Here is a 23,361-nt window from a genome sequence, read left to right on the forward strand (position 1 = left end):
CTGGGCAGGGCTGGGACTTGTCAGGCTCAGCAGCAGGCACTGCTCCCAAAGCTCCCACCCAACCTTCTCCACCCAAGCATCACATTCTCCCTTCCCTTCCTTCCCTCTTGTGCGAGCAGCCTGCCCCGGCCCAGCCTTGACACCTTGTTCGGCTTTGGCTGATCCAAAGCAAATGCTTCAAAAGAGCTGGAGCTGGGGAGGACAGAGGGGGCTCCTTGTGGGCCAGGCCACGGTGGGACGAATCACAGCCAGCCTCATGCGGACAGGTCACCCAGCCAAGGTGCTCGAGTTACGTTTTAACACCCCAGTGAGCCCGAACACCCATTGCTCTCCCTGCCCAGGGAACGTTTCTCCTCATGACTAATGGCCTCCCCTGCAACACTCCCAGCGGTAGCCGCCAGCAGCCCTCCCAGGCCCAAGGGTCGGAATGAGCCGTTGGACTACACAAGAGAACTCCGGCCACGTCAAGCGGTGTCGAGCGGGGCCTCAGGGCCACCACACGGCAGCAAGCCCACCAACCCTCCCTCACACACAGCCGGCGGCCAGCGGGCCTGCGCCGGCACCACCGCAAAGGGGAACCCGCGGCTCTGGGGCCGCCGCCTGCCCCGCTCCCCCCCGGGGCCCAGCCCGCTCCCGCCACCAGCACCATTCCAGTGGGACAAACAGGCCCGGGGCGGCCGCCGGCCAGCTCGGGCAAGGGACGGAGAGCGGGGGCTGCCCTCGGGGGTCCAGGCGCCATGTGCGACCGGCGGCTGCCCCTCCGCCTGCCCGCCCCGCCGCTCCGCTCCTCCTCGGCCGGGGGGCTGGGGCGGGGCGGGGGCCGCCAGCGAGCGGGGCCGGGGCCGGGGCCGGGGCTGGCCGGGCGGGGGTGGAGGGGAGCGGCGCCTCGGCCGGGGGGGGTGCGGAGCCTCCGTGGAGGGCGGAAACGGGGTGGGGGGGATTTGCGTCAGTGAGGGAGCGGGGAGCGGGCGAGGGCGGGCGGGACGGACGGAGGGACAGACGGACGGAGGGAGCCCGCCGAGAGGCACCGGCCCTCCCGCTCGGCCGCCGCCGCTGCCCGTCGCCCCATGGAGCTGTGCCCGGGGCACGCCGCGCCCTCGGGCTGGGCGCTGCCGCTCCTCCTCGCCCTGGGCGCCGGTCTCAGCCACGCCACGCCGCACCTGCGGTACACCCGACCGGGCTCCCGCAGCAAGTGAGTACCGCCCGCCCCGGAGGGCGCTGCGGGAGCCGCTGCCGGCGGCGGGGCAAGCCGGGGCGGGCTGGGCAGCCGGGGGCGCTGGGGCGGCGTGTGGGCTCCCTCGTGCCGCCACCCGTCCCTGACGGCCGTTGTCTTCCCCCCCAGGAACTGGTGCGCCTACATAGTGAACAGGAACGTGAGCTGCTCGGTGCTGGACGGGACGGAGAGCTACGTCCAGGCCCAGTACAAGTGCGCCTGGAACCAGTTCCCCTGCCAGCCCACCCCGGTGTAAGTAGCCGAGGAGGCGACCTCGGGAAGGAGAGCGCTTGGCCACCCACCGCCAAGCCCCAGCGGGGAAGCGATCGCCGCCGCTGCGCTCGGGCCGCTCCGGCACCCCAACGAGCGCAGGGCTGGGGCGGGGGGGACTCGCACCGCCTTCTGCGCCGCAGCACGCCCCGAACAAAGCACGCTCTTAGTGCAGACGTTAAGGCTGCCGGAGCTAATTGGAGCCAGATTGAGTGCGTTGCCGGTCCGTACAGCCAGTCCGCTGCGCACAGCTGGAAGGGGAGCTGGGCTGGCACACCTCGTCACCCCGCGGCGGGGGGCTTGCCGGGGGGCAGCGAGCGCCCAGGCCGCCCTCCAGGGCGGTGGGAATGCCAGCACCTGCTAGGAGCACACCTACGCACCCTGCTCCGGGTTTGCCAGGATACGGCGGCGATTAAAATCAGTTTTATAGTTGCTCTGTCTTGCTGAATTGGTGCGTAACGGCAAGGGAGAGCCAGGAACATGAGCCAGTACATTTACAATGTGTGTCCTTGTCAGTTGTCCAGCAAGAAGAGCGGCCAGGGCAGAGATTTTTACAGGAGGTAATACAAAGTTACTTGTTCGGTTTTAGGCTTCATGTTGTTGAGTGTGACCACTGGGTCGTCTGTAGAGTGACCAGGTGTGCTGTAGCAAGGCCGTGTGAGCCTGCAGGTACAGCAGGAATCGGGGAACAGCTGTATCTCACTTACGTTCTGGCTAATCTCAAGTAAATCCCCTTTCCTCAGTTTCCCACTCGAAGAGCAGTAATACACACTTCTGTTTGAAAGCTGTAGGTGATAAGCACTCCAGCATGCCCAGAAGTCAGTGGAAGGACGCCCACGGATTTTCATGGGATTGGTATCAGAGTTGGGCTGAGATGATGGTGAGGATTCTTTTGCAACAAAGAATAACGAGTTTTTATTTTGACATGAAACAGTGAGGATGAGACTGATACTGATAGATCCTGGGTGCTACCGAGATAAGACTGTGGACGTTGATGCTGCTGCTGCCCCGGGGCCTGCAACAATAGGTGTTGGGCGTTTGGCATTCAAGTACACCGTTTTCTGTTTATTTGGGTCGTTATTTTTGTTGAAAAACCAGCTTTTCTCTACTGGAATATATAAACACTGGGATTTGAGGGAAATAACAAAGGCAGCAGACAGCTGAGTAACATTGTCTTGTGTAATTTCCCTTGTTTCTCTTCTGAGTGTCGAACTGGCCATTTTGGACTTCTGGCTGAGCTTATGGGCTGTGTAATGGGGTGTGCCCTCTGTCATGCCAAGTCTCAGTAGTGGAGCTACAGAGGAGTGAGCTGAAACTGAGCTCTTTGAACACATAAATCACCAAGCATTAAGATAAGGAATTTCAGGGGTGGTAAATTGGGATTTTCTTGGACTGTTTGCTAGTAGATAATGAAGAAAGTGCAAAGGCATTGCTTGTAGCTCAGGAAATTCCTGAACCAAGGACTGCTTGAACAGGTGAGATCTTTGGCAGGAGTTAGAAGGGGAAGCCCAGCTTGAGCATGGGGCTGGACTGGACGACCTCGAGAAGTCCCATCTCTTCCAGATTACTCTCTCTAGTTCTGTGAAACGGCATAGTCTGTCCTTGTGCTTCTAAACATCTGGAGTTTGCTGCTGTCAGAGAGAAAATATGGGGCTAATCAGACATTTGGTCTCGCCCGCTGTGGCCAATCTCATGGGGTTTTTTTGTTCTTTTGAGAATGGAATTAGATATTTACAAGCCTTTGTTTCCTCAATTTGGCTTTCTTCAGTGAGCATCACTGTTATGTTCTTCATAAGGGTAATGGCAACTGCAAAATAATTCCTTATTCTTAACATAAAATATTTTAAGTACCTTTCACAGCACCAGCTGATTTAACACTGAAAGCAGCTGGAATATTAAAGTCTTTTTATTTTATTGTTTTCAAAGCTCTCTGTTTGGAGGCTGTGACTCTTATTTTTCTGTCTGTTGCTCATATACACATTCTCTCAGTGGCATAGTAAGAAAGGAACTAAGCCAGAGCGTTGGAAATACACTTTCCAAATCCTGCAAACCCATAACTTCATTCCTGTGGAAGGTATTGTTTAATTCAGTAGGAGTAGTGGTCTGAATAACAAAAATGTGTTTATATACGTTTGTTAGCTAATGTTGACAAAAATAGCACAGGAAGGAGCTATAAAAGCAACAAAGAAATGGCTGTGAGGACTTTTCTGAAATTATTCTCTTTTTTCCTTTATGCACTTACGTAGAGAAGTTAAAAATGAACTAAATAGCAGATATTCATTGGAATAAACTACAGTCCCTGTGTAGTCTTCTTTTGATACCCATGGTTCATCTAAAAGCTCGTTCTGCTGCAGACAGTGAGGGCAGTGAGATCCAAATCAAATGAAGAGTTTGTTAACTGTGTCATAGATGTATGGGGTTTATTAGTACTTAAGTACTATTAAGGCTTTTTTTAATCAGTCAGTGGATTTACTGTTGATTTAAATTAGGTTAAGATGAGGTTTAAAGAGCCCTTATAGTGTTTATGTAGGCTAGGTTATGCATAACAATTTCTTATATTAAAAGGCTCACTGCATTTTATTTGGGAGTGTTTCACTGGTTTAAACACAGTGTGCTCCTGAATTCCCTGTGTTCTTCACATACAAGACAGTGTATTGCAGATATGGATTGCAGTCAGCACTGATTTTATTTTTTTAATTTTTTTTTTTAGAAATAGAAAGCTCTGGTGATTATGCCTAAAAATTATATGCATACATGAACCCTTTTTATCTACCCTTTAGGCCCATTAAAATATAATTTGTCTGAAAGAGCCTACTGTTGGAATGACTGCACTTCCAGGAGTGTTAACTGTATTTTCAGTTTGGCTACAGGGTTTTTTTTCCTGAAATGTTAAGTTGAAATTTGGGAAATTACTACACTGTTTAACTGTTCTATAGGTATTTGGGCTCGATAGTGCATTTCCTCACTTCACCGTTAGTGGATGCTTGGCTGATTAAGGTGTCAAGGATAAATGTGAGTTGAAGTGTGGCTGCTTAAGAGATAGGAAAAGAAGGAGTAGGAAGAAAAATCAGAAGGGCCCTTTGAAGTATGTTCTCTTTGAAGTATGGAGACTTCTGACTGATTTTTCTTAAAACTGTGACTAGCAAAGGAGGGTGGAACTTTTGTTATTTGTGGGTCACTGGACTGGAAGATACTTATAGAAAAATATTAGTGTTTTTACCCACTAAAAAGAACTTGTATGTTTTGAAATTTAATATTACTTCATAAATAACTCACCCCTCCCCACTTACTGTGTTGTGAATTTCCTTTCCTAGCTTTCTTATGAATGGTTTAGTAACTTAATTAGCAATTTGTAACTAATAGCATTGTCTGATTCTAAAAGAAAAATATGTTGCCCTTCTGGCTAGATCATACACACTTTAGGGTTGTGACTTCTCTTTGACATCCTCTGGTCAATGTTGTGGCTTCATGGTAGGATGTTACACCAGTTGTTTGTTTGCCTCTTGTGCTGTAGAGTATGTTGGGACACCTGGCTGTACCAGAGGTGCTCCAATTTATGACCCACTATTTTTAGGCAAAGTTGCTTTCACTAATAAGATTTTAATATTAAAGTTTGAAGTGAACTGAAGCAGAGGAACATTTTCTGGGTTTCCATCTTTGCTACAGAACTGCAAATGGGACTTACGCATACGAGGTAGTAAATCAAATAGAAAATAAATCAGATTGGGAAGAACCTCTGAAGGTCATGTAATCCCCGCATAGCACACAGCAAACAGCAGCCCCAGCTTCAAAGTTAGATCAGTTTGCTCAGGGACTTGAAGAAAGGATGTTTTATCAGATCTCCTTTTTCAAGTATCAGCCCCCATTAATTCTGCTCATGTGAATAAATATATTTGTGTGCTCAACTGTGTAATGAGTCAGGTCACCTGTCCATAGCTTGTGGGGACTAGTTTCATAATTTAATATGAGCTTCTCATCTTAACACTAATGAGAAATGTATAATAAGCAAACTCATTATTTCACTAGGTTGCGCATACTTAGGAAATGGACAAGTAAATCATGAATGAATGAATAGCTAAATTAGCAAGCCTTTCCAAATATCTCATTGAGCAACATTTTCCAACTTCTTGTCATTTAATACTTTCAAATGAACGTAAATAAGCCCACTGCCAAATTAATGACAGCTTTAATCATTGCCAACAGGAAGATTTGAGGCAAAAGACTGAAATAACTATTTAGAGACTGGTACTGCTAGTTTTCTGCAGTCATAACTGTCAGGCTAGATGACTATTTGTATGAGTAACACACCATTTTCAATAAGCAGTATCCGGTGTTTATTAATAAAATAATATTGAGTAAAAGTGGAAATTGTAGTAGCGAAAACTAGCAAATCAGACTCCCAGTTCAAGTTAAATGGCCTTATTGATTCACCATTTTCTGGCAACCCCAGAACAACCTGAGTGGAGCATGTCAGCCCCAGTCTAGGAACATGTAGGAAATCCACATGTAGTTTTCAACCCTTCAACAGTCCCAATGTATTTTTCGGTGAGACAGTTCAGTTGCTAGAAATTAAGCATACAGACCAGTGCCAGGCTGCTCAGCACCAGGCAGGATCAAACCTAAGATTTACAAGTTAGTACAGATCAGAGCCTGTTTGCCATTGCCTTCTAGCAATGCAGATCTCATAAGAAAAACTTTCAGGATGCACAAGAACTTGAAGAAAAAGCAAGGGCTGTTAATGTTTCCCCTCTAAATATCTAGAAAGGTCTTTTGGATTATTTTTTTTTTCCCTACTTAGTGTATTTTGTATGAAGCAGAATTTCTTTGTACAGGCTCCAGCTAGCTGACTGCATAGGGAGGTTAGCCTAAGGGGTTGTGCATTGAAAACAGTAAGGAAACTTAAAAAACTTCAGAACGTGCTTCAGTTTCCTGGAGTGCTTGTTTGAAAATCTTTGAGCCCCTGCTGGGTGTGGTAAACTTTCCTGGCTGTCTCCCTTAACTTGAAATTGTGCATCTCTGCCTCCACGCACTGAACGCAACAGAGTCTGACTTCTCTGTGAACCAGACAGGGAATTTTCATTTCACACATCGTTCAAGCTTGTTGCAGTAATTCAAAAAAATCTTGAACGAACTTCTCCTTAGTTCACATTAATGTAAATAATTAGAGGTTTTATACTTTTCTGGTGTGAGAATGTGTGACCTGGAGGTCTGGAGCCTCTTCTGTTAAACATCAAACTGTTGCCAAAACAACAAATGTTAATTTTGGGGAGCTGCTTACCAGTTTAAGGCCTATTTTGTCATAGGTCACCCAAATAACAAAGGAACATTTTGCACTGTTAGACATTTTTACACATTGCAGATTATTACTCCCATCTGACTTCCTTTTTGCATTCACATCTCATCTTTCCTCTCCCCTCTGGTTCATTTTTGACCTAGTGTCTTGAAAAGCATCAGCTCTCAAAACAATGCTGCATTTTGTTCTGAAAGTTGGGGTCCTTAGCTGATCCCACAGGTTAGCTCTTTGATTCGTGAAAGTACTGGTTATATCTATTTTGTCTGTGTATGTTTTCAAATAATCTGTCAGCAGTAGCTTTTTCTTGGAGTGATCCTGGAAATAAGCTTATTTCACAGGCAGAGAAGCAGAAGAGATACTACTGGAGCTCAGTTTTTCAGGCAGCAGTATCCATAGCAGCGCTCTGCATCCTCATTTGACATTTCCACCGGTGTAAGGTGAGAAACTTGGTCCCTGCTGCTGGAAGAGGTATGTGAGCATGTTAACACATAACCCATGGCAAAGTTGCTCCTGTTCCATCCCCGTTAGACTACATCACACTGCTGATCCACATGTAAATTTTTTTTTACATCCTTTTGAAAGGACTGTATTTTCAGGGTTCTCTTATCCCATTTTATTTTAGCAGTTTTTATAATAAAAATAAGTATTTAGGGGTTTAGTAGCGTACTGTTGGTCTTTCAGCATGTGGTTGACTGGCATAGGTTTATCTTGTGGCAAAATGGAAGGAAGCAACCATGTAAGATAATGCAAGATTGTAAATCCTAAGAATGAAGCTCTGCTTTGAGCCTTGCCACAGACTGTGGTTGTAAGTTACTTAAATGCATTTTATGTCTTGGTTTCTCTGCTCACAAGAAGAGGATGCCTACCTAGCTTTCAGGAGTGGTGATTCATGAACATCAAGAGTATTACAATTTTCAACCCGAAACTTACTTTTTGAGCATTTTCTACTGGTTTTCAGTGGTCTGCTTTTTAAAAGTAAAGTCCTTGGCAGCTGAGAGAGTTAAACAAATGTTTTCATAATATATATTAGGGCCTGATTATTATGTTATACATAGACCTAACCATGGCCTTTTGGGAACTTCAAATGGCATGGCTGTGCCTGTGCCAGGCATTGGGCTTGTGGGTAAAAACGGCATTTTTTTCTGAAGAAAAAGTAATTCCCCAGACCCCAGCACCTGGAAACACATGCACTGACCTTTTTTTATATAAACTTTGGAAAGCAAAAATGACAACTGAAGGAAGAACAGCAGTGGAAAGATGAGACTTTTGTAAGTCCATCTATAAGAAGCAGCTTAGTGTCTATAATGCCAGATCAAAATAAAAAACTATTTTGGGGTTCACTAAGATTCTTTTAAAATTATTTTTTCTGCAACATATAATTGGGATTTCTTACGGACTTCATGGCTTGCTTTCACTGAACACCTAGGCTTCTGTAAGCTAATTTATTCCTGTCAAAACATCTTTTCACTGCTTACCCTAAATGCCTTAAGGATAAACTTATAGTAAAGACATATTTTTCTCAAATTAAGCTCATCTGTGGGCAGGAACACAAGCTAGCTACCAATGCTGCTGTGTAGTAGCAAAGTTATTAAAGAACAAAACACAGAGATGGGATTCCACTTGCGTTAACTTTAGTTGTCTACCATACAGAGGAGTGCATGTGAGCTTAGGCACCTGAAGTAGTGGTGATTCAAATGCAAGTTAGTGGTGTCCATCATGCTCTTTAGGTAATCAGATGTAAATAATGACTTTAGGATGAGAAGCAGCCTTGTTTCAACTCTACTGGCTGTGTTGACTATGTTTCTGTTGGCCATAATGGAAATACAGAAAACTAGTGCCTGTCCATACCTACACAGCAGGCACCTGAAATTCATGTGTGCTGAAACTCACTGTTACAATCACTAAAAGTCTCCGTGATTTCACTGGGACTAGGATTTCTGCCACCATGTGTAGGGGTTGTAATTAGGCTTGCACTCTTGGGAAACAGAAAACTTGGAATCAACTAGTTCAAGTTCAGTAACTGTGTAGTATAAATGGTCAACTTTGCTGTATTTTCAGCGGAAGCCTTTGCAGCATACAGAATAAAAAATGCTTGGTCAAAATATGATTGCATTTAAATGTATCTTCTAAGTAGTATTTTTTGGGGAGTGTCTATGTGCTACTTCAGCATTCCCATTGCAATATGTTGGAGATTTGGATGACTGGGACATGTAAGAGCAGACTATATAATTTACAAAGAATGGATCTACATTCAATAAAAGCCTTAAATAGTGAAGATTCATTATCTTCTATTCAGTAAGACTGTGATTTGCAGCCTGCTGAAGTTATGGGACCTATTCCAATGACTACAGAATTTTGGACCAACCTTGAAGTTTTGTGCTTAGAATAAACATTTTATACACTGCTTATGTAGAAACATATGCTGATTCTGCAGTCCCTTCCTCACAGTGAGGATGTGGTAGCACTTATCTCCTTGCATTTCCCAAAAGGTGGAATGTTAGTGTCTAGTTACAGAACTGAGCCATATGTTTTCCCACCAATTTTGTCCAAATGTTTCTAATTTGTTTTATCACTATTAGGTGACATTCGAAATATCAGTGCTAACTGCTTCCTTCTGTGGTTTAGCACCATGAGAAAATTACAGCTTGGTCCCTAGTCAGAATGTCTAGCATTTGCAGCAAACATGTATTTTTAATTAAGCATTTTCCTAAGAAAATGCTTTTCTCTCAAGAGGAATATTTGAATGCTATTGCCACACTTTACAGCTTTATTTCAGCTTTGAAAAACTTAGATATTAAAAGCAGTGTTTGTATCAGTGTTCTGAATGTTTTCTCATTTGATCAGCATGTTGAATTCATGGTGAAGGTAGTAGGTGTTGGTAATTGTAAGCCTGTTGTGCAAAGACTCCTAAAAAACAGCTGTTCTTATTTTCTCTGTTGCAAGGAAAGATCAGAGACTGTTGAAGTCACCCTTTATTCATGCTTTCTTAAAGAATGATTTCATTTGTAGTGTTTAGCTTAGTTCACCAAAAGGATACGATCGTGATCTTGGGCTGGAAATCCAGAAGAGGATGGGTTGACTAGGTACAGTAAATGCTGGTGTATCGTATGTAACTTTTAACCACATAAGATTATGTTTTTTTTTAATATCTTTGAGGCACTTGTAAAAATAATTGTGTTTATTAACACTTACTTGAATAGCAGAAATCTAAGTCAGCTGGAGGAAGATCTAATGTTTTACTATTTTTTAATTACATTCTGGCATATACAGGCATTAAAGTGGAGCCTCATTTCTTTTAAGAGACTTTATGAACCCTTTTGATCAAAATGCCTCACTAGGTAACTGTGCAAATATTCACTCCTGCAAAATACAAGGTGTGAAACTGGCATGTTATGGTCTAACCATGAAACTCTAGCCATCTGTATAGAGAAGCACCACTTTGTATGTTGGCTACACTGAGTGCATTTTGTGTGCTTTGAATGTTACATGTTTGCAGTGACTATGAGTGAGCAATTGGATTCAGAATGTTTCAAATGTAAATAAAGATGTGTCTGATTTGTATATTCTAGTAGCCCCCAGTCCTGTGTCATTAGAATACATAGAATCACAATTTTTTCTCAGGACGTGGTCCCTAGCAGAAAGTTGCAGTTTGTTTTGTTAGAATTGTAACCAAGATCATAATTGTGTTCAGCGCTGTTAGACTGCTATATCCTGGCAAAATCCTGGAAGTCTCCATCTCCTCTACTGAAATCCACTGAGTGAGCAAAGTTCTGGCTTTAAAAAATGTCGAACCACTGAGAATCTCTCTCGGGCTGGATAATGAGAGGTGACTCTCATTAATCAGCGCATCTGAATGGTGCTGGCACAGTGACACCATTCCTTGCATGGGCGACTTCCACAACTGTGTATGAATCTTGTCATTGGTAGAGAAGCCGTAGCAATGAAACTGATTTTTAAGAAACTTTTATGTGACTGGATTCAAATTAGAAAGGTGTTGGTGTAAGTTCCTGTTTCCCAGCCTTATGTGACTAGCCTTGCTGAAGCAAATGGGACTAGCTGTATGATTAATTCAGCTGGACTGGTAGTATAAAGGAGCAATAGTTCTTGGCAAGTAGATCCCAATTTAATTTCTGACCCACCGGTGAGTATAGCTGTCTTGTTACCATAGTTCCAGATGTAAAATATGGAAGCAGTTCTACATCCAGATTTTGAAGCATTTTGGTTCTAGCTTATTTTTGCTCTAGGGGAATTGTGGTTTAGGATTCAGGTTAATCTGTATTTGATGTGCCATAGCTGAAATCAAAACAGATCCAATTTGTGTATTTGCTTGAGCTCTTAGACTTGCAAGAATTTGTAAGGAATAGGCTGCTGTAACACTCTAGATACACAGTGTTTATATAAAATACATATATATATATATATGGTTTATAATTTAGAATGGGAGGATTCTTCTGCATTTCAAATAATTTTTTATTAAATCATATTAAAACATTTAATGCCTATTAAGATCATAAAACTATGAAGTAAAAAAAAAGCGAGCGTTGAACTTGCTTATCTTTTAAGATGGAGTTTTGAAAAGTTTCATCATTTGCCCATATAAAAAGTACTAAGCTTGATTTCTTTTGCTTTATTTATATTCTTCTTGTGTATTTGGTTGTGTCTTACAACTTGTCTGAATGTTGAAGTCATCTGAAGGTGTCTACGTTGCTGGAATGTAGAGGAAGTATACAAAGAAAAACTTGTGGAAAATATGATAGGAAAGGCAGAAAGTCCTCATTCTATAATTTGAGCAAAGTAGTGCACAATTTGCATAAAAGTAGTTCTTATTCCTTTTATAAGATTTGTTTCAGCTATATTCTTAAAACTTTGTTGGGAGAAAATAGAGAAGTTTAATGGTGTTTGAAGATAATCAAAATACTGTAATTTTCAGGAGGGAGTTTGGCCCTGAAAGTATAGAAAGGAATACACACAAAGTTTGGAGCAGCTAAATGTTTTATAGAAATCAGAGAAAAGTATGTACTATCATTTCCGGCATGTGAAAATTGATCTGGAAGTTCAAAGTTTGCATTTCAGTAATGTGGTGGTTGTGAGAGAAGTTGTAATGACTCTCAAAACCACTTCAAAACACTAAAGCATCTAGCTAATCCTGTTGCTTCTCTGACTCTGGCAGCTAGTTGGAAGAAAAGGAATCAAACCCAAATTACCTATGTGAGATGTGGTTTAATACTTTAGATAAGGGAGAAGGAAAAGGAAGTTCCTGGGTGGCCAGGATGTTGTCCTTCCCAATGCAGTTCATACTTCCTCTACACTGCACTGTTCTATTTAATTTTTAAAGCACTTGACTGTGGGGATGTCTGTACTTTAAATTTGTAAACAGGATTCAACAGACGTTTCAGTGAAAACTATAACAAAAAGATGAGCTGGGGTGCAGTCTACAGCTGTTTCATATATGGTGTTGCAAAGGTAAAAAAAGGATTGGAAACCCACTCGTGAGTTTGCGTGCTCCAAGTCAGAATCTGAAAAGCTGACAGCCACAGCAAACCACTGGGGTTACAGGCAGCTGATAAGAGTTACAGCCTAGCCTGCCCCTGCCTTCCTATGAAGATTCACAGGAGAAGGGAATACAGAGGCTTATTAGAATGAACTACTCTTTGACCCCAAAATAGTTCGAAAAAATATGACATTATTGCTAGTCATAGTAACTTTTTCCCCTTAAATGAGAAGTAGTAGGTAAGGTAATAATGCAAAAGAACACAGTATTTCCCGACTGCAAAAATTAGAATATATTGTGGCAGAATTGGGAAGGACATGGTTGGAAAAGAAACAAATTTGTAGTTAGTAGTTAACATTTTAAACCCTCGTCCCCTAGTTTTTTAAGCAGCTTGCCAAAGAGAGACAGCAAATGGCTATCAGATGTGGGATGTTATATTAAAATTATGTCTCTGAAGATGAAAGATGCTGAATAAAAAAATACAGAATTATTCAGCAATTATTTGCACACATGTCAAGAGAAGCTTTGAAGAGTAACAGTTAAACTCTTACTCTGTGACTTTCAATAGACTTTCAGAGTCACTGTAAGGTTTAACTCCATTATTGGTAGGTGATTACTGGTTATTTTTAAACAGTAAGGAATTTTGCATATTAATACAAGGCAATACAATTTTGTGTATTAATGAAATGTAACTGATTTTTGTGTGATTACATTGCTGTTTCTGGTGCCCATTCTGTACTGTATTCTTTCTGCCCCAAAATATACTCCCTATGAGCCCAGCCAGGCTATCAGTGAAATCTGCTGCAGAGCTCCTGTTGAGTACTTTGCCGCTGTCCTGTGTTGATTCTGCTGGTTTTACTGCTTTAGGGACACCTCAGCTGTAAAGTGAGCCTGTTGTTCATTAATGGTTGCAAACTGGAGTTCTAATTTGAAATAATTTTAAGAAAAAAGTTCTGGAAAGACCATAGGGAGGTTAATAGTATGATACTAGTTTTATTCAGAGTGAATAATGTGAGAAATTGGAGTAACTTTTTTGTTTCCATGTGTTCCAAGTATACTAATTTATAAAGCTCAGGTGGCAAATCCCTGTTTTACTTACTTTCCTCATCTCTCAACCTGAAATGAGCTGTACCTTACATGGATTTAGTTTTTATGAAATAGCGCAGCCCTGCTTGTGATCTGGTGGGACACCAGAGTGTCTGACTGCAGTTGAGAACCCACGGTACATGTACTGAAGGAAAGTATGGAAGAAGTCTGTGGTTAAAGAAAGTTGCACAACCGGAATCAGTTTGCCATTTATTAACTTTTGAGTGATTGATCGGGGAAACTTAAGGTTGTATGTACATAATGTGTGCATAGGTTTGTCTGCAAGACCCTCTTCAACTTAACTAGTGAAGTAGGAGAGTTGATTCCTTTATTGGTTGTAGCGTTTCATCTGACTCCTTCTTTCATGTCCTTATCTGACTCATGCTTTCAGCATGTTGTCCTTCCCTGGAATATCCCTCCTAGCTTTTATTGCTCTGTGCATACAGATTCTGAGGAATGGTTTAAGTAGACTGCGGAAAGACAAGTGGAACAAAGCAGACAGAAACATTTTTTGAAGTCCAGAATAGTTGCGGCCAGAGTAGCCCTGTGGGTGGGTTTGCAATGAGAAGCAGTTAGAGGAAAAAGGGTAATACACTGTGGTCACTGTTAACTTTCACCAGTGTCTGATGAGTTGAACCTTCACTTCCCACAACATGTATCCCTCTGCTCACACATGAAAGCCCCTATCCTATGGCCATATTTGCTCTCCCTGACATGAATGTGGTGAGTGTAGATAATTTTAAAACCCAGAAGCATTTTTTCATTTGATGTTTGAAGGAGAAAATTAGTCATAGATGAAAGTAATTGATTTTCATTTAAAACAACCCATTTTAATTTTAGCTTTAGTCTAAATAACAGATTAGATTATGGATTGTTTAAAATGCTTTCTGTTTTGGCAGATACCGGATGAGTTTCAGACCTCGATACACAGTTGCATATAAGACAGTAACAGAGCTGGAATGGAGATGTTGTCCTGGGTACAAAGGGGAAGACTGCAGAGAAGGCCCAGCAGAAAACCCAAACACTGCTCGTCGTCCCACACCGCCAGTGAAAGCTGTTGTGAAGAAAGGCTTGGGTAACTTTTTGTTTGAATTTTGGTATGCATGATCACATCTGGTTTCTTGTTTCATCTTTTAAGTATAAAAGCCGTTATGGTTTGTATTAAGCTCAACTACTGGCAGGTACAAAAACCATATGGAAGATACTGTGTGGTGGGAAAATAATAGCTAGTCAGTAACAGTCCTGGTATAGAGAATTTTCTGAACAATAATGGAAGGGTGGCTGTAGAACACTGGCTGTAAACATTAACTAGCTACTCATGGTTCAGGAAAATATTTGTGTTAAGATTGGGGTTTTTGTACGAATTCAGGATTTTTTTTGTCGTTTCTTCAATGTTCAGGAAAAAAAGATGTATTTGAGAAGAACTATTATTAAGACAAAAAAGGAACAGGTACTAATTTTAATGTTATATCATGCTCCTTGGTGGTTTCACAGTGTTTTGTTTGTTCAAGGGCTTGTGCAGATTTTTCAGATTCATGTTCTTGATCACCTGCCTCAGTACTAAGGAGTAGGGGAATGACAAGCCTCAATTTCTGAAAAAATACCTTAATGAATGAATGAATTATGTTTGTTTGTGTAAGATGCGATCTTCTGAAAGAGAAAGAAGGAATGCTGTTACTGCAGTATTATACCTTTCCTGCATTAACAAAAAATGATAAACAGATGTTCCCTTCTGAAGGACTTTTTCCAACCTCATTGGAGATTAGTGTCACGAATAGTGCTTAGTCAGATTTCCATTTGTGTTTTTTGTATAGTGGAATGGATTGGTCCTGAACACATGGTTTCAAACCAGTCTTATAGATCATATACCTCCTCTAAAAATAAGCTTTTAAAATAATTTGTTAGCCCACCTAAAATATTATTTCCAAAAGACGATAATAAAACAGTGATATCTCTAAGTCACATGCGCACTACTTACGTCTAGAGATTTTCTTTCTGCTCTTACCCTGAAAGAACTGTAATTCAGTGCAAAAATAGACCAGTGTGTATGTAAAAGCTATATTCTGTGTGTGCATACTTTTTTATTATTAAAGGAATTGTCCCCCTGCCAGTCTTGAAGACTGTATCTCTGACTTCCTACTTTCTTTGTAATGTCTTTAAGCTGAAATCCAGTTTAAAACTAAGAAAAATTCCAACTGCATGTCCTTCGGACCCTACCTCAGTGTTCCTCTCCACTGTATATCTAGCATGCATAGCTTGGAACCAGTGCTAAAGTTCTTTTGTCTGAAGACTTAATGGTTAACACCACTTGTCATTTGAAAGTTATTCTAATGCTAACAATTGTGTATCTCTTCTCTGTCATATTTAAAGAAGTATATTTCCTTTGCTTCTTAACTCATTTGCTTTTTTTATGACCGCAATAGTACACCTTCACTGTGCAAAGGTCTTTGGATTATGCTTTGCATAAAAGGTATCACGCAAAATCTGAATTACAATTATACACGATGTATTTATGGAGTGTACACCTCTGTGCGTAATGGCAAAGATGTATGCTAGCATGCAAATGAATATGGTCATGTGGATCCACACATTAAAGTGGTGTTAAATGTTTCTTAAACAATTGGTAGTCTAGCTGCAGGTTTTATTAATATTAGGTTATTATTTGGGATCACACTCAGTATCTTGACTTACTACTGCTTTGTTAAATGATTCTGTGGTTCTGCAATCCCAGAAAACAGGACTAGAGGAATCTTAAAGGGTCTCATTACCCATCCATAAGGTAGGATCAGCTATGTCTGTCCAGCCTCCAGTAGTAGAAATGCTGCTGCCTATGTGGACAATGTCTTATGGCATTTCACTTTCTGTACAGCTATCCCACCTTACCTGCACTTGCTCCAGTTGAAGCCCATTCTTCTTGGCCTGTCCCATCAGTAGCAGATGTGGGAAACAGTTTGTTCCCTACCAGTCTGCAGATATCTTCCAGAATATCACTCTTCATTCTCCTCTCCTCTAGCCTAAATAACAAACTACTTTGACTTTTTTTTTCTACAGTTTATACTTCCGTGACATCTGATGTTTCTTTTTTTTCTTCTGCATGTTCTGCCATTGTTACACATTTTGCTTGAAACTGCACATCCAGTATTGCACATGCCTCTGCAAATGAGGTGCTGCCGATGACAAACATATTGGAAGGATGGTTTCAGATTTATTACGTGATTTGTACTAGGTAAAAAGTAGATTGCGGCTAAAAGTCTTTTACTTGATTTTGGCTGTGTAAAGTTTATGCTTTTATACGCATTTTTATTTCCTACTTACATATGTGTCAAATAATTATTTTTGAAGCAAGTGTGATAACTGAAATATCTTGCAGAACCCCATCCAGTATATGCATTTGGACCCCAGTGCAGCAAAATACTGGAGCACAAACCCACTTCAGGCACATAAATTACTGCCTCTTAAGTTTTCAATGGGAATTCAGAGCAGCACCTCCCAAATTATTGCTACAGGAGATGCAGTGGCTCTAAGGTGATTGTGTTGTGGTGTGTATGGATCTATAATGGTCTGTGATATATGATACAGCTTAGATATATTGCTGAACAAGAAGGGGGGTTCTGCTTTCTAATTTATTGATTTATTGCCATTGTATCTTGGCAGGAATTTGTCAAAGTGCTAAAACTTTTAGTTTGGAGTGTTTTGATAATATTTTAATAACAAACTAGAAAATAAGTATAGGAAAGGGAACAAGCATTATGCAATTTAAATCGTTATTTGGCTTTAAAGAAAAGTGAAGTTAGCCTCAGCTGATTAAAACAGATACCACTGGGAGTATTTACATCCAGACTCTGTCTGTTATTTCCATTAAACAGATGCAGAACCAACAGAAGTACCAGAACCTCCACCATATGAGAAGAAAATGCAGTTTCTTGAGGATGAATTGTTTAGACTTACACGATCAGTGCTTGAACTTCAGTCCTCTGTGGCAGGTGTGAATGAAAACCTGAAGCTGACTGTCCAAGAAGACGCTAGTAAGATGTTGGTCACTTGGCTGAACAACCTTTATGACCGCCCAGAGCCTGATCACGCAGTTGGTGGTGAAACAGACACTATTCATCTGCCTGGGCTCCTCAGCAATAAAGATCAAAAAGACCCTTTTATTGATTTTGAAATGGAAGACATAAAGTCTGAGCTAGCTGAGGTCAAAGAAGCCTTGAAGATGAGGAATGACAAGCTGGAGGAACTGAATGGAAAAGTAAAAGGCTATGAAGGACAATTAAAACAACTACAGGAGGCAGCACAAGGACCTACAGTAACAATGCCCAGTGACAATATTTATCAGGAGTATATAGACTCAAAATTTGAGTCCCTTAGACAGGAAATACTGGAAGGATTTGAAAAGAAAATGGCAGATCTGAAGAACTCCTGTGAATATAAACTACAGGATATCCAGCAGCAGTGTGATGACAATGAAAATAACTGTTTAGGAATAATTGATGTTATAAGAGGAAAAGAGAATGACCTGAGGAAAGAAATAAATACTCTCCGAACTCAGATTCCATCAAACAAATCCAGTTGTTGCAAAGAGGGCGAGAGAAATGACTTTGACCAACAGATAAAAGATTTAGATAAGAAGATTGACAGAATTGTGGAAGCACACAGGATCTTGAATGTCCGAATAGATAACGAAATCAGTCGATTGTCAACTCCAGATCTAGAAGACATGTTTGGTGAGAGGTTGGAGGAGCTAGATGCGAGGATGAATGTTACAGAACGAAATGCTGAAGAACATTGCTTTTATGTTGAGGAAACTCTCCGTGGTGCTATAGCTGCTGAGGTAGACGAATTGAGAGACTTGTTTGACCAAAAGCTGCGGGCACTAGAAGATAGGCTAGGCGGCACCATTTTAGAGATCGCCAATACCACAGACCCAGATGGAATGTATATTAATCCTGGGCCCATCTTGCCCAGTGACGCAGGGTTTGCAAGTGAGCAATTTACAGCAGAGGTGAATTTCCTGAAGAACAAAGTACTGTCGCTTGAACACCTCTGTGGGCAGAAATGTCAGTCTGCACTACAAGGTACAGAGGACCTTCAGAAAGAACTAGAAAACTGTAACAACAGATACAATCACTTGCTTTTGAAAACAGAGAATAATTCTGTTCTCCTGCAGTCTCTAAATAGTTCTCTTAATGAGAAACTCAACTTAATTAAGGGTAACCAACGTGACATCCAGAAAATGCAGAGAGATGTACGTGTATTCCGGTATAGTCTAAATATCATGGATAAAGATATGAAAAATCTTCAAGATGGCTTGAGTAGCTGCAAGGAGCAGCTTCTGGGTGTCAATTCTACCTGTAGAAAAACACAACGAGGTGTCTTCCGAAAAATCGATCAAATGCAGAGGACATTTGCAAATCAAACTGCTCATTCTAGTGATAGTTGCTGTGGTGAAGTGAAAGAGAGACTAGAACAATTGAATGATCATATCCTGGATGATCTTAGCAAGTGCAAGGAAAAGACTCAGGGTATCCAGGAGGGTGTTTCAGATGTTGAGAGCAGAGTCTCACGTGTTGAAAAAGTTTGCGGCAAGCTGGACTCCATTTCAGGTAGCCTGCAAAAGATAAAAGAAGGCCTGAATAAGCATGTGAGCAGCTTATGGAATTGCATCCACGAAATTAATGGAACTGTGTCATCTCATTCCACTGATATTTCTGGCCTCAAGAATTCTGTCCAGCAGTTTTATAGTCAGGTCTCCAGAATCACCACAGACATTGAAGGCATGCTGAAATCTCAGCCTGACACAAGTAAGGGGTTTTTTTGCTTTTTTTAATACTTTTTTGTTTGTTTTTCAACTGGTTTTCTTTTCTGAATCATTTATAAAGGAACTAAACAAGAAAGGAAAATATTAGTACTAAACAAGGAAGGAAAATATTAGTATTAAGCGATTTCTACTTTGTTTCTACAGTGACTTTAATTTTGGCTCTTTGCTTTAGAATTCTTAGAGGACTTTGAGTGCTTTTAAAAGTATTCTCAAAAGGAAAAAAAAAAAAGAAAAAGTCATCTTTCATGCTTTCATGTTTACTTTCAGCCAGAATAAAGAGAGTGGGAAAACTAATATTTTTGGATAGTGAGTTTAAAGTAATAATTATCTGTGGGTATTATTCCAGTTGATTTGGTTTGATTTTTTAATTATTTTTTTTTTGGTTTGTTGTGTGAGATTATTCTTGATTCCTCAGGGGAAATTGACAAGTAAGTGGAGAAAACCGAAGTCAAAGGAATTCAAATTTACGATAAGGAAGATTCCCTGTAGGTCTTTTTCTCAGCATAAGTTAATGATTATAATTCAGCACCAACTCTTTGATTTAGGACTTTTGCAAACAAGCTCTGGCACATCTTGGTGTGGCAATATAAGACTTCTGCTTCATAGCTCTCCCAGAAGTTTTCATTCCCACAATGTAGTTGGCAATAGGTGCACACCCCAGCTGGCAGGGTTTTCACACCTCAGCCACTTCTGTTAGTAGTCCAACGTGTTAGCTCAAATCTGCCTCCACAGATGGTTTAAAGTTTGCAATAGAGTGGCTGAGAAGCAGAGGCATGTTCCCTTTGGCTCGAAGTGCTGTGAGATGGTAATAACCTCAATACGTTGGTGAACCTTGCCGTGAAGGTTAGAGACCTTGCCAAATACCACTCTGTTCCCTCTGCAGTTCTTGCCCCAGATTTCAGCAACAGGTTGTTTTTCTGAGTCAGAGTTTACAGAGGGAAGCCAAGTTCCTGTTTCTGTTAGCATGGTACAAAAACCTAGGAATTGCAGGCTATTTTGAAACTGCACTCTTCAGTTGGTTGGTGCTTCTGGTTTTAATTCTGTGCACGTATGAGATAAATAAGAGGCTGATTTCTGTAACTGGCCTTAAATCAGAAGAGGTGCTGAGGGAAGAGCCTGTGGGCTGTTACAGCTGATGGTGGTTGGGGGAAATTTCATGCAGGACCGAGTGCTCTTGCTTGAATGGACAAGTTGTGCTTCATGAAGGGTTTGAAAGTAATTTCTTTAGGGAAGAATATCCTTTGCACTCTGAGGCAGAGACATGAAAGCCTGTGATAAATGTTTTTCTTCTGAGTGTTTAACTATTTAAAACCAAATGTACTGCAGTACTTGACACAAAAATCCTACCGAGGTGAGAAGCTCCTGTGTGAAATAAAAAAAAAAAACCAACCCCACATTTCTCTTCCTTTAAGGGAAGGAGTGAAGGAGAATGGAAGGGGTCGGTAATTCTCAGATAATTCCTTTGGTGAAATCTTGACTTAAATTCAGAAAGGTTAGGACCTTCGCCCCTAGATCTTGCAGAAGCAGACCCGGTGCCCTTTAAAATGCAGTATCATATATCTATGTAATCCTGTTTCTCATCCATCTTGTCCAAAACAAATTTGCACGAGGGACCGACATTGGAGGAAGGTCCAAGAGCAATCTTTCTTTTGCTATTTAAAGCAGGTGTTCAAGCAGCCTCGTGAGTTTCGTTTATCAGCCTCTATTACAATATTGCAAAGCAGTAAAAAGCCTCAACATGCCTTGGTTTCCATAAAACAATGCTGTCTCAGGGCAGAGCTCTCCATCCACCATTGCGTGTTAAGTGCCTATGGAGGGACACTGCTGCTGGACCTAGGGTGCAGGCACTCTGAAAGATCGGTGAAGCACGCACTTCAGTCCCAAATGTTTCCAATTACAATAACACTGTATAGCACAGCAGTCCAAGTAAGTTCTGATGCCTGCAGTTGCAGAAAGGTTTTGGCAAAAGAGCCTTTTTTGGAAGTAGTTTAGGAACCCTGTTAGATGAGTTGGGGTATGGCTTTAACTATTTTTGTATCCGTGATCTGCAGCATTGTCTCTGATAGCAGTGTTATTTGAATGTCAGTCGGTCCTGGCCATAGATCGGTGTGGAATTTCTTATGCACTGTTTGTCAGCATATCGTAGCATTCAAATGATGTCATTTGACTTCAAAAGGGCTAAAAAAGAAACAAGTTGTTACTAATAACAGTTGAGGCCAGTAAGGCAAGGATATGTTGCAAGACATACAATATAAAATCTTACCAAGCAGTGTAAACCCAGTGCACTGCAAACCTGAGCAAAGTCAGATGGCCCTGATCTTAGGAATATGGCTGTGTTTTCTTCCAAATTTTTTATTAAGGAGTTTCAGTGCCTCAGTCCAAACTTAACAAGACAGGTTAGTCAATGAGTGTACATCAGATACAGACTCAGAGGCCAGAAATTTATTTAATTTGTTATAATTTCTGGTGAAGGTAGTGCAGTGCTCTGCTATAAACAAGGTGGTGGTGGTGGCAGGTGGTGGTCTGCTCTAAGTGTGTAGGGGACCGTACACGATGTGGTCACCAAGGTAGTGTAATCCAGCAGCAACTGGTCCACATTAAATGGTGACTGCCCCCAGCTTCAGGTCTAGTAGAGTAAGTTGTTATTGCACTCTGTGCCTCTCTGTGGGTACGTTTGCTCTTCAAATGGCACGAAGCTGAAAGCCGTGTTAAAGTTATTGGTCTCTTTTAACTTATTGCCTATTCATACAGATTCATGAAGTTTTCCAGGAATCAGAAGTGCAGTCTTGCAGCCAAATACCGTGCTGGGAGTGCAGTTTGCTTTGGTTACAGTTATTTGACCTGAACTGCAATTCCTCTGGTAATCGTCTCTGTAGCAGAATTTTGAAAGCAGCAGCAAAATACTGTCTGCTGAAGTTATGGTCTTAAGAAACCCAGTGTATGCTCTGCATTACAGAATCGATAAAGGGCAACATAAAATCTTAGTGTTGTAGTGCAAATACTCATACAGTAGTCGATTCCTCCAGGCTCCCTGTGAGCTTGTGCAAAATGGTACTTTGTAACTTAATTGTCAGATGCCTTTGATATCTATAAGAAAATTCAAGATCTTTTTAGCTTCTTGTGAGTGCAGTCACAGATTCCTTTACTCTCTAGGGTTTTTTTACACACTTTGTTTCTGTGTGTTTTGGGGGCTGAGGAGAGCATGGTTGGGCCAAAACAGTACTAGAAGCTGACACACCCTGAAGATCCACCCATCTCATCCATCCAGGTCACTGCTCATCTTCCTTCCCAGCAAATCATTCCTCGTTCAGTGAGGTAAATTGCAGATTAAAGCTGCCTGGCTGAACAAACTGAATAAAATAAAATATTTTTCAAGAGGGGAAGGGGGAAAAAAAGCATTCTTGTTTTCAACTGAGGAGGAAGGAAACCTTTCTGTTTCAGTTGCAGATGGGCATGCGAGAGCAGAAGCTGTTGTGTGACATGGTAACTGAGTTGTCACTTACACCAGTGATGACAACTGGAGCAGTAAGAATGGTGCTGCTGCGGACAGTGTTACCGTTCTTAGCTGTGTAATGATCTCGGCGTTGCTTTTTGCCTTCCCAGATAGATGGGAAGATGATGGGGAAGATTTTTGTTTTGCCCACTGCTCAGCAAAGCTTAAGCAGGTCCAGCCACATTCACCACAGCCTTCGTTAGGGGTTTATTTTCTCATTGCCTTGTGAACTGAAAACATGTTCTGGAATTCAGTGTCAGGATGGGGTGGCTGCTGTGTTATCATCTTTTAACTAGTGATTTATTAGTACTTTGTCTTGCTACAATGCATCTCAGTAGAAGAGGCCAGAAAGGTTGGCAAAGATATGGCAGACCAGACCCCTCTCAACCTGCACATGTCTGATGACTGGCACTTTAAGTTGAGCTTTAGGCAGGTAATTTTGGATTGAACTTTATGGAGATGTAGTTGGGTATTTCTGAATATTGCAGTATTCATGTTGCACACAAAGAAGTTGTTTGCACGGGACACGAGCTGTTGATTGTTGTTTAAAGGTTTAGAAAAGCAAACAGAGAAATTTATTCCTTTTCTCTGTGTCAGCCCAAGTAATTGTCTTAATAAAGCTCAGCTTAACTGACTAGGGAAAGAACAAGTATGTGCATCCCCAGGTAATGTATCTTGCCCATTTCTATTTTGAACG

General features: G+C 41.5%; 1 protein-coding gene across 2 annotated transcripts in view; it reads left to right on the forward strand.

Moving 5' to 3' along the window:
• Positions 1-976: 976 nt before the first annotated feature.
• Positions 977-23,361, forward strand: part of EMILIN2 (elastin microfibril interfacer 2) — a 37,568-nt gene continuing 15,183 nt past the window's right edge. Inside the window, exons 1-4 of one of the 2 annotated variants that reach the window (XM_055799418.1) lie at positions 977-1,192; positions 1,343-1,465; positions 14,253-14,428; positions 17,220-19,154. In XM_055799418.1, coding sequence (XP_055655393.1) covers positions 1,068-1,192; positions 1,343-1,465; positions 14,253-14,428; positions 17,220-19,154 — 2,359 coding nt within the window. In that variant the 5' untranslated portion in view covers positions 977-1,067. Of the gene's footprint in view, positions 1,193-1,342; positions 1,466-14,252; positions 14,451-17,219; positions 19,155-23,361 lie in introns of those variants that run through there. The other variant, XM_055799419.1, reaches the window with a different exon arrangement.

This window comes from Falco peregrinus, chromosome 3 (assembly GCF_023634155.1).
Source record: "Falco peregrinus isolate bFalPer1 chromosome 3, bFalPer1.pri, whole genome shotgun sequence".
NCBI classification, from domain to species: domain Eukaryota; kingdom Metazoa; phylum Chordata; class Aves; order Falconiformes; family Falconidae; genus Falco; species Falco peregrinus.